This window comes from Apaloderma vittatum, unplaced genomic scaffold (assembly GCF_000703405.1).
Source record: "Apaloderma vittatum isolate BGI_N311 unplaced genomic scaffold, ASM70340v1 scaffold1315, whole genome shotgun sequence".
Lineage (NCBI taxonomy): Eukaryota > Metazoa > Chordata > Aves > Trogoniformes > Trogonidae > Apaloderma > Apaloderma vittatum.
Window position 1 is genome coordinate 31,077 of NW_009718546.1, and position 12,096 is coordinate 43,172.

Consider the following 12,096-nt stretch of genomic DNA (forward strand, 5'->3'; position numbering starts at 1 on the left):
CCTTTAAAAAATATTCCAGACCACACAAACACTAAGCATATGTTATTATTAGCACAGATTTCCTTTTACTATTTATCTCATCCCTTCATTACCTTGTCTGCATGCATTAGGAATAGTAAGCAAGCTCTTTCCAACTAAAGCAGATTATGTGTTGCCTGATCTAGTCGAGAGGTGGCGTCCCTGGTGGCAGGGAGGCTGGATTAAAATGATCTCTACGGTCCCTTCCAGCCTAGGTCATTCTATGGTTATGATTATATGACCGTGCCCATCTCACAAGAGCATGCTCTCAACAATTATTTTCACTACTTTGTTCAGATGTTGAACCGAATTTGGCACACTGACAAGTTGGAGAAGCAGCTTTGCTACATAACTCGATCGCTCACCTGAGCTGCTCCTAAGGGTGGAACACGCAAACGTTTCATAGCCTTCTGTCTGTCTCCATCTTCTAACTCGTTGGTCACCACTTCCTAAGGAGACAAAGATACACACCACAGACGTTCATTCTAATGATAAGCACATGTCCCTGCACTAAAACCAAAAATAACAGTTGATTTCCAAGTTACATTCGAGGTGTGGCCCGATACTCTTCTAATACACAGTGATAAAGGTATGAAGAGCTCACCATGCGGCATGAAGTTAGTACGCAAAATAAGTTAACACTGCACTAGCTTTGCAGAGTGAAAAGTTACCAGCTGAAGAGAACCCACTAGAATTTTAGTTAAGCAGTGCCAGAAATCAGTAGCACTTCAAAAATCGAGTAGCAGTTGTCTTGGTGGTGAATACAAGCTACAGAAGGCAAAACGTAGTCATCAGTAGTGAACAAGAAAACACTGTTTTCTAGTTAAAAGAGGAGCAGTGCCCAGACTAGTGTCTTTACCTCTGTTTCGGAGATAAGCTGGTTGATCTTCTTGCAGGTGTAGAAGGGTGCCACCTCCACCTCGGCCACCCGCCATTCTGCTCCCCGTGCCGTCTCCAGGTTCTTGTCATGCTTCTTTAGGATCTTGCGGAAGCCGGTGAAGTTCAGGTTCTGCAGACAAGGGAAAAAGAGTTACCGGCTTTGACCTCGGTCAGCTCCCAAGGAAGTGAAATGGTTCTATTTCCAGTGCTAGCAAAAAAGGAATAGTTAATAAGAAGCAGCAAAATTATTGCATCTATTGCCAGGAATTTTTTGAGATAATATTTTATTAGAAGCAATACATATCCCCTGCAAATAACAGAAACAACATGGGACTCTGGGCATAAAAAGAGGTGATTTACTTGCAAGGAACCACCTAAACCTCATATTCCCTGAAAAGCCAAATCACTGCCACTTTCCTCCCTAACACAGAAAGTGACACCATTCCTGATGAAACCTCACAAGACAAATAACCTCTGCATGTGCTCAAAACTCGGACACTTGACGTTATTACAAGATACGCTCTGTCTGCACATCCCAGGTCCTGCAACTCAGCAACCAGTCTCTAGTTGTAACAAGCTCTTAACAAACACATAAAGCTGCAGAAAGACTGTGCTTTGTGCCAACTCCCAAGGTTATTACCAACCCTTTGAGGGGTGTTTCCCTCCTGAAAGGGCTGGATTACTGACTTCTGGTTTCTTTAAATTTTACATTGGTTTCAAGTCAAGTTCTCCAGAGAAGCGTGGTACAGAAGGGAAATTCTTGTTTGAGGCTTTTAAATGCTGCAGATTAAACCCAGACAAGTGCGTCCCCACAAGAGCATCCTATTCCACAGGGTACAGGGAAAAACTAGTTCAGTCGCACAGATGTGGGAGATGTAACTCTCTGTGGAGATAAGCACATGATGCTGCATTAAAACAAGAATTAATAGTTGATTTCCAAGTTATATATGAGCCTGACCCAACACTCTTCTAACAGACAGTAACTAAGATAGGCAAAGCTCATCCCACCACAGGCAACTGCTGTGTGACAAGATGCATCTGAAATCCTCCATTTCATTATACAGAAAACGCCGCTTGAAAGATTCAACATTTCATTCAAGCAACAACAAGAGTGCAGACAGACCATGGCAAGAGTCGCTTCTAAAGAAGCTTAGGCAGTAGCTTGGGAAAAAACCAACAAAACAATAGAGAAAACAGCAAAATCTAATGCCCTGGGGAGAGGCGCCAACTACCCACTGAAATGATTTTAAATCTAATTATGCTTAGAGTGATTTAATACCAGACCCCTACCATATAGGTGAGGAAATGAGACTAGGGAGACAGGAGCAGGAAGCCAACGCTTTAACGACTTGCATTATTGCAGACAAGAGACTTTAATTACTTTCTATTGGAAAAGCCAGCATTCCACCCCAGGGAGAGTCGATCGCTATTTCAGAAACTTGAGATGAAAAAAAAAATGCAACAAAATGATGATTTGGGGCAGGAATTTTTTTTGTAGCCCAAACTAACATCACTTTGTCTGCCACATGTGCAATCCCAGCCTAACCCTGGTGTGCCTCGGTGGGCTGGGGCATGGTTACACCAGACACCCTAGAACCTCTCCAGCAGCGTTCCATCCTCCGGCTGCAAATATTCTGCACGGTAAAAACATCACTGGTTACGGTGGTACTTCTGACAAGGACCAAGCAGCGATGGAACCATGAAACAGAACGGTCAAACATCATTCAGGCCGTCAGATGTTTTGCTATTCTTGCTATTTATGGGGCTTTCTCCAAGCTTGACTTCTAAAATTCCTGCTTGGTACTAATCAAATCCATTGAAGTGAATCACCTAGTGGTATGCTTTGTAAAAAAAAAACCCAAAAAACCACAACAAATAAGGCAACTTATGCAATAATATAATGCAAGATGAAGCAAACAGTTGACCCAAAAATCTTTGCTTGTATACAAGCGTATTAGGAAAGGCACCAGCAAGGCAAATGCAGGGCAGTTTAATCAGACTGATTCAGCCTCCATTATCTGCCCAATGTACTGTATTTTACACAGTGTATGTAAATAAATACTACATACTTAATTTCTCAATTATTTGTTTGTGCTAGAATATCGTGTTTCAAATCGATTTATTTATATACGTACACACTTTAGAATGACATGCTACTGTTAACAATAAATTAGTTTTATTGTAAGTATAATCACTGGTAAGTTAAACAAGTAACAGCTGCCCTGGAGACAAGTTATGGTTTCATCCCTTGAGGTTTGGTCTGTGTGCTTTAGGAATGAATTCAAGCAACGTTTGCTCTCGCTTCAGTCCTAACAGATTGAGGAGTTCGCTTCACATGGATTTTTTCTTAGTAACCCAAGGCATCATCTTCTCACCACATTACTAGTTCTCGTCTCCAAAACTGCAAGAGCTTGAACATTCCTAATTCTTACATTCTAAGCTCAAAAGTGATTAAGAGTAGTATCCTGGGATTATCCTGGGATTTGGTGTTATGTCTGTTCTAGCGCTTGCATTCTTTGTCCACAGCTTCAAGAGCAATTAAAACTAATTTTTCTCACACTCTCTTTGAACATATATTGCAGAAAGAAGCTCTGCTTGTTTTGGAAACTGCAAGCTATCAAATCCTGATGGGTTTTACATCAATATTTATTATACATACAATGACCTGGACTCATGGTAGCAAAAAAGCAAAAACAAGTGTGGAAGATGCTTTTCTTCATTGATGAATAGCAGAAAAAGATTTCCCAAAGGAATAACTTGTCATGCCCTGTTTAAATTCTTCATCAAGCCTCAGAGGTGATTTTTGTAACCAAAGGTAAAAAACTTGCCTTTTTTATTTCCCCAAAATCAAAGAAGAAATCACTGCAGGTGAGACCAGTTCACACCATTCCTGAAATGTTACAGATACTCTGTCTGCCTTTCACAAGATTTTGAACTAGAAAATATCTGTAACATTGAAAAAGCTTTATTGAGAAACTCATAAATAGTTTCTGGACATGTGCTCAAAGACATAGCATCACTTAAGGACAGGAAAAAATACTCAATTTTGGAAGAATTAAGTTTTGTATGTACTTCAGAGTGGTATTCAATTCTTATGGTGGTTTTTATTTAGTAAAATTCTCCAGTATAATGTTCTAAACAAAGACGTAGTGAATTTAAGTTCAAGCATTCTTATTTAACAAGTTAAAAAACCTCACAGTAAGACATTTTAAAGCATTTCAGAATACTTAACTCCAAAAGTGTTAGCCCAACAAAAAAGATATTAACAGTTTCGGATTTTTAAGACTTCTGAAACAAAATCAGTGTCAGCAACATTTACCATGCCCGAAATTCAAGTACAACTAAAGATTTGGTTTTTTCATACTTCAAGGCAAACGAGCGTGTATCCTACAGAATTAAAAACATTATTTTTTTTTTAATGGATGTTTTAACAAGAAATTCTGACATAGCAAGGTCATGGTCGCTATCACGGTACCGCCAAGAGGAAACAGTACATTAGCATTTCAAGTTTCATTAAAAATACGAGATGAAAGAGCTTCTTGCCCAACTTGCCAGCTCCAGCCCTGGACAGAACAACACGCTACAGAAGAAGGAGGTCGCAGTGTGACCTCATGTGACTCCATGCCTGGGCCAAGGGTGCTGGGGTCAGCCAGCCCAGAAAAGGAAAAAGGTCCTTCTGCAAGTCAGCTCAGCACGTCTAGCTCAACAAAAAAAGCAACAAGACATACACTGCTAGCTGCTGCTTTCCTTTAAAAAACGTTTAGGGACCCCCAAAATAAAGAAATAAAAAACGGCCTCAGATGAAACAACTCAAGGATACACAAAGCACAGAGGCATTTAGATATAGAGCTTTGTAAAACTGCTTCTTTTTGCAGGTACCTGATAGTTCTGCAGTAAGATGAGGCTGAGGTAGAGTTCGCTGAAGGCCAATTTCAGGTCTTTGATATTCCTGTGCTGGACACGCTCTTCGTGGGACAGGTGGAAGACAGGCTTTCTGCGCCGCTGCAGCGTGGAAGCCCCACTAGCTTCTTTCTGGGCATCCAAAGTTGACTGTAACTCAGTCCGAAGGGTAGTAAACCTCCGCTGAGCTTCTGCAAGCTTTTCTGTTGGCAAAGAAAGGGAAAAGTCAGATTAGAGGATAGCAGCTTGCCTGCCCAGCCCATAAAAACCACTGCACCTTTCCTCAAATAACCCGCCTGCAGGTAAAACGTGTCGCATTGAAAAACCCACTGCACGGCCTTCCCTCACTGAGCATTAAATCCAACAGCTGCATGTTTCTCTTTTACAAAGCTCCTTCTCGTACTGGCACAGGTTGCCCAGAGAAGCTGCGGATGCCTCCTTGCTGGAACCATTCAAGGCCAGGCTGGACGGGGCTTGGAGCAACCTGGTCTAGTGGCTGGTGTCCCTGCCCACGGCGAGGTTGGAACTAGATGATCTTTAAAGGTTCCTTCCAACCCAAACCATTCTATACAAGGTTTTAATGAACTCCTATGCGAGACATACACATTCTCCAATAAGTAAATAAGCCATCAGGCCAGACATGTCTTAATAAACTCAAAATCCCGCAGCAGTCCCTTCAGCACAGAGCAGAGCAGCATTGGACATGAACTCAGACCTCTCTCCTTCCATCCCAGACCTGATTTCTAGACGATGCTGGTTCCAGGACCATACAAATACCTGCCACGGATGGAAGAAGCCCAACCTGCAGGGCTACCACCTGGACCCAGGGGCTATAAGCCAGGCTGGGGACACAGGGTCAGGTCTCTGGAGGCTGGCAGAGCCGTAGCTGGAGGCAGCCAGGCACACGGGGTCTCATCCAAATACCAAAGCAGTGACTGCACGTCTACTCTGAGTGCAAAGGAAAGCTGCTCGCCTTCCTCAGATAAAGCAAATGCAGAAAAAGCGTTAGAGAAACCCCACGTGTTAGATAATATTATGAATCCTGATGTTAGTATGTAAAGCACTTTCCATATCCGCACACCCACTGCTGACTACGTGTTCGTTATCATTTTATATGACAGTAAGGAAAATCAAAGAAAAACACGAAACAAACTGCACTTCAAACGTGACACTGAATTTAGGAGCTCAGAGAGCAACGCAACCCCTCTTGCCAAGCTCTCGGTGACAGACTAGCACAGCTTCTGCTTTGATCAGGAGTTACACCACTACTAGCTGCTGTGTACATGATCTGCTGTAATAATTTATATCTCTTTTCCTCAGTTTAGGCTCACGTAGGTTAGAGGCACTGCCTCATTATTTACTGATTAAAGGGACAGTCAACCTGAATTTAAATATCATTTTGATGCACTTTCAGAGTAAGTCAGTCTCTCTTCCTTGCATCTCAAGGATGAGAAAGGCATTCCTTTAAACGTGCTGCTTTATGCACTTTCTTGCAAATAATGTTTTTGGCTAAATAACAATCCTTTTATGCTAAAAACAGCATAACCAACATCATTATCTTTCTCTTTGTTCTGTACAACTAGTTCCTTCCAGGCCTTTTGCCTCCTTGCCACAGCTTCAGTCACAGCTTTGGCATCGCTGCTGACAAGCACCATCGTAGACCACGGGCTCTGGCCTTGGCCAGAAAGATGCTGAGCAGGTTCCCAGAGCTGGAGCAGACGGGTGGGAGCTGGAGACACCTCCAGCCCGCAGGGCACACACCTCTGCACCAGAAACCTGAGTTCTCCCCATGACACAAAGCTCTACCCGACCGTCTCCCAGCTGTCAATTTAATCCCCTTCATTAGTACCTTGCGTAACAACTTACTGGCAATTCTCAATTGCTCCCACCCTAGAAGTAAGATTTACTTTTATGGGAACAATTCTGGCCTTTTCCTCAGTCTTATTCAATCATGGTTAACTTCAAGAGCAAAACTCCTCTGTAAATAATTTTACAGCGCTCTGCCCAAGACATTTTCCTGAAGGAGAATGTCTTTTCAAATATAATATGGGATCAATCTAGAAAAATCAAGTATGGAAGAGCCGGAAACTTTCTATAAAACTTTCTTTATTTTCTTATTAAAGTAAGAGATTTTTTACAAGACAGGAAAGGACAACTCTCTGACAACTTCAGCAGCTGCAAGGACTGTGCCAAACAGAGGCCATGTAGTCCACAGTGAGAAATGTCTGCCCACAACCTACAATCACGTAATATTTAACACACATAAGGTCAGACTGCAAAAACAACAATCTCTGCCCACTTGGGGAACTCTCTTGGGAAGAAGTAAATAGATACCTGTTAGAGGTAGCTGTTAGAATCAACAGCCTTCATATAAATAAAGCCCCTAAGTTCACTCTCTACATTCAAAACATCATATGAAACCATCTGTGACACACTGAGATTTCTTTTGGATCAAATTACTAGATATGAAAGTTTAAATTTACATCTTACCATTGAGAGCATTATTCCACTGCCTGTACGTCCAGGAAAAAAATCTGAAAATCCATCAGCCTAGTCATACAGTATTTAAAAGACAACACTATGAAATAGTTACAAAACTGACACTGCAATTTTCCTGCCCGTTTGCAAAGCAACATCCTTTAAAAAAAAGCATCAGCTCCAAACACATTCTTCTTAACTATGCACCGCTGAAAAGTGTCATGTGTCACCTTTTATACAGCCCTCTGCAGCCAAGGACCACAGTCCTCTGAGGATGAGGCTTTGAAGGCAACTGATCCCGTCCTATAATGATCTGCCACTCCTGAGAAATGCCAGTTCTGCCACTTTTTTCTCCCTCCCTGCCTTCTCTCCTGTGCCGACTCCAGTTATCCACAAATCATTTCGTCTTGCTAAGGTATGACTTTTATCATCAGGATTCATTGCAGAAGCAAAATAAGACAAAAAAGGTGTGCTGCCATCCTTAAAATCTCCTAGGGAATTGTCTAGTGAAAAAACAAGGCAGAGCAGAAACTAATTTCTCAGCCTGTAACATACTCCAAAGCAATTGAGAACAAAAAAGTGTGCTGCCATCCTTAAAATCTCTAGTCTAGTGAAAAAACAAGGCAGAGCAGAAACTAATTTCTCAGCCTGTAACATACTCCAAAGCAATTGAGAAGACATTCAGCACTATACTAATTTAGCACTCTGAAAAGCGACTTTTAAAAAAACATGCCACTCAAAAGAGTTAGAAAAAAGCAGAATACACTTAGAAACTGGAATCGCTCTTGTGCTGCAGCACTGTGCCTGATCGGATGCCCACTGAGTCCTCAGTCTGAGTGTATCTCAAAGCAAAGACTAAGGAGAAATCTAAACCCCAAGACAGACTTCAACAAAAGTGCTTGCAATGAAGCAGCAGCTTTGCCCCAAAAATGTTTCTAGATCCTGGCTAAAAACTCCCTTCTACAGAGTTATCACCAACTATGCAATTCTGGGTTGGTTTTGTCTCCATTTTCCAAGTTTAAACAAAAGTTCACATGTAAGGATGTGACAAAAACCTGTCACACCAAGGAGCTAATAAAATTTCCCTTCAGGTTCCACTTTACATGGTCATGGTTGTGATCAAAACCTTTTTTCACCAGGCAGGAGGTAATCGAATCGCTCACACCTCCTTGTAGAAACCTGACCCAGAGCTCTGGGCATTTTAGGCAGACTCTTTTAGCACTCCTTTCCTTCTCTACTTCCACATATTATGTTAAATAATTTGCTTATCAAGATAAAGCCACAGCTTCCTACAAATGATCAAACCAGCTCCTAAATTAACCACAAAAATGTTACTAAACAGTGGCCCAAGTGGATCGTGATGATGCTAGTTTAAAATATAGCAAACCTCCTCTCTTGAAAACCCCAAACACAAACTCAAACTGGCCACAAATAAAACTTCAGGACTTCGTAGCCATTTGTCTGCTGGAACTCTCCGAAAATATTGCTGCTATTCTTTGCTTTTCTTTCAGTTGAGTATAGATTTTCTTGAGCCTAGTCCAAATAATCACAAACCATTTATCATACCAGATTGAGTTAACGACACTTTTCCTTCCTACCGAGCTGGAATAAGGGTCTGGGGAATTAAGGCTACGTTTGATGAGAGCCGACGCCGTGAGCACACAGCAAAAGGGAGAGATATTTTGCAGCAGGCACTCCAACCCCGAGTGCTTCGGGGAGGATCTGAGATCGGGGAACAGCTCATCCCAAGTGGAAGGGGGTTGTCCATGCTGGGGCAACCCCTGGCAATGCTCACCAAGCATCCCTCAGTGCAGGGAAGGACGACGAGGAAACGAAGCCAAGATCGACGGAAAGCTTTGCTTTCTTTAAAACGGACAATATTTATTGTCGTAAAGACAAGCGCATAGTAAGCCTACAATAAATAGGATGTACGAGGTCATAATCCAAGTCAACACATGCTTGGAGTTACAATAGGGTCCGACGTGACAAATTCCTGACACAATGAAGAGAAACCACTGATGGAACATTTCTTGATGCAGCTTAAAGTCAATAACCCTAATAAAGGGCTTCCATGCTATTCAAGTCACGTCACTCTTTGGCAAATAAAAGGCTTATTTTTATCTTACCACAGGAGATGTTCAAATTGCATGTATTCTCTCCTAGAGCTTTTTGAAATGACAGCAAGCTGAAAAAACCCCACCCTGTATTATTAATGCCATTTTAAAGAGTGCTGTAATGGGTGTGTATATGTGGGTGCACGCGTGCCAGCAAGTTCTCATTAGGGAAAATTATAATCTGTATTGTGCATCTAAATTGACAGAACTTCCTCCACAGAGTCTAGCTCGTAGTACACAGGATCTGATGTAACTAGGAAAGACAGACAAATTTCTGAGCAGTAAAGTCTTACCTCAAGGTCTGGGATAGAAACAGAAGATCTTGCAGGGAAATCTTTCTGAGTTAGGTACATGTGAATTGCATGTAGAAAAATATCTATAAAGTGGAAAACTCAGTTGACCTAATAAAAGATAGCACTTCTACCTACAAACTACCCCTTGCCCTGACACCCGCCCTGGCTACAGCAAAACAGGGGGCAGAGCTGGCCCCAAAGAGATCTACTTCCCTAGATGGAAGCTGAACGGAGGCAAGCTGTGGTGCATGGTTATGCTTTCACCTATGCTCATGTTCGCAGCCTGCATTCTGCCAGCAATAAAGTCATCACCCGATGGTTATTAAATACTTTGCACCATTCAACTTAGTCTTTGTTTTACCAGATTAAAACCAGAAACAGAGAAGGCCAGCGTACTGTGCTGCAAAAGACTGTTTACAGCACCAAGTTAATGAATCAACGTGTTAAAAGAGAGTATTAGCAGAAGTCAATGCATCGTTGTACCCCTGTTTAAATGTTTTTCTTGTTGAAAATCCATTTTAAAACTCACCAAAAGAGGGTGGAAACCTTCGGCTGGTGGAACTGGAGCAGGCTAATACTAAGCCTTTTGTAGCAACATTACAGAGTCAATTTCCAACTGTCCCATTCTAAAGTTTATTTTCAAAACACAGGATGGGAAAGTAAGCTTTCACAGAGAAAACATCAAACAACAGCACTTTGACATATGACCCCTAGAAATCCCTACTCCATTACATTTTTACTTAATTTGCTGAACAGGATTTTATAGACAGACGATGACAAATTGCTGCTGGTTGATCTACTCCAGAAAGTTGGGTGAATTTAACTAAGAGTTATGTGCTTGAAAACGTCAAGACGGTCATGCACAGGCAAGTCCAGGATAGGTAACTCCTGCACAAGCTCAGGAAATACCAGCTAGGGAGCTCAGCACGCCTAAAACATGCACAGGAGACTGTCACCATAGGTAAGCTGAGAAACTGTGCCCTCTGTGTAAGCTACCACTTAAACTTAACGAGCATCTTCATGAAGCTCAGCGGGACGGTGGTGCAAAGCAATGAAATTATCGGCCCTTCACTCTTCCTCCATTCAAATATCATGGTTTAGCTCCATGTCTGTGATTAAACTGGAGTGGTTTCCCATATAAACCTGCTCTGTAATTACCTGATGGCAGACCTGGATGACCACTGTGATTATTCTGTTTCAGAGTTTCAGACTTTTTGTGTTGCTTTATTTTCCACAAATATACACAAACAAGCACCTTACCTGAATAGAAAATGTTGATTTTGGCAAGTTCTTTCTCACAGGTCTGGAAGAACTTCTCTTCAAACGTGGCAAAACACCTTTTCACCGTGTCCTCATCTGTATCTATAAAACAAAACAGAAAGAAATCCCAACTTGTAACACAAGAACAAAAGAACAATCTTCTAAGTGACTTCCATGGAAATATTTCTTCAGAGTAAATGCACCTTCTTTGTCATGGAGAGAAAGAACAACCACCAAGTCCAAAGGGCTCTGAGGGAACACATATTTTGCTGTAAAAGGAACTGCACCAAGATAGAGTGGGAAAAACTCCTATAAGCAGTAACTGCACCTTGATCAAAGCTCCCATCATCTTTTTTCATCCTTTAGGAGCTCCTGCAGACCTCATATGCTTCAGGTCCACTTCCTAACCCAGCTTGTGTGACCCTGGATCAAGACTGCTCTTTATACCTCCAGGAACTCTTTTTTTAAAGGCTTCTCACCTGTCATCACAAAGTCACCCACCCTAAAGCTGCACGGCACCGGAGAGGGAAGACCATGTCCCATCCTGAAGCCACCTCTCTGCTGCCACGTCAGCCCAGCACAAAGCAACAGCCGCTGCTGTCCCCCTCCTCCCCTCCACATCATTTCTGCAGCCGTGGTGAGCCAGATCAGGGGAAGATCTTCCAACGCAAACAAAAGCTGATTAAGCAGCAGTACGACCACCCTCAACATGCTGCTTTCACTCTATGTCAGGGTGAAATTCTTACATTTATCCACCCAGAAGCTGTCCTTCTCTCCAGCCTTTGGCAGTAACAAGTTCTCCAACTTTAACAGCAATTGGAGTTTAGGATGGGGGTTTGGTTTTTCTTCCCTGGGTTTACCGTAGCAGAAAGCCAAGTACCATCAGTGCTACATGTTCATGCTGGGCCCTTTCCAGCTCCTCCGTCATGTCCCCCAGAGCTCCTCCAGCACTCCCACCACCACGGGGTGCTCTGTGCTGGGACCGGCATACAGGTTCTCAGCCTACCACAGGCGTTGGTCTTGAAGAACAAAGCCGGGCGGGAAGAGTATTCATCCCAGCTTAGCAAACAATTGTACTTAGAAGGAAAGTGCCAAGTTTTTAACTAAAGGCTTCATTGAACCTTCTAGGAAGACTCACTCACTGGCTTCAGCCA

The 12,096-nt window shown here is 42.4% G+C and overlaps 1 protein-coding gene across 1 annotated transcript in view; it reads right to left on the reverse strand.

Annotated features, from left to right (window-relative positions):
* XPR1 (xenotropic and polytropic retrovirus receptor 1) overlaps positions 1-11,870 on the reverse strand; it is a 36,776-nt gene extending 24,906 nt beyond the window's left edge. The window contains exons 1-5 of the mRNA XM_009870271.1: positions 11,803-11,870; positions 10,943-11,073; positions 4,777-5,000; positions 878-1,027; positions 384-467 (exon numbers count right to left, since the gene is read on the reverse strand). Of these exons, the coding sequence (XP_009868573.1) occupies positions 384-467; positions 878-1,027; positions 4,777-5,000; positions 10,943-11,073; positions 11,803-11,870 (657 nt within the window). The remainder of the gene's footprint in view (positions 1-383; positions 468-877; positions 1,028-4,776; positions 5,001-10,942; positions 11,074-11,802) is intronic.
* Positions 11,871-12,096: the final 226 nt, after the last annotated feature.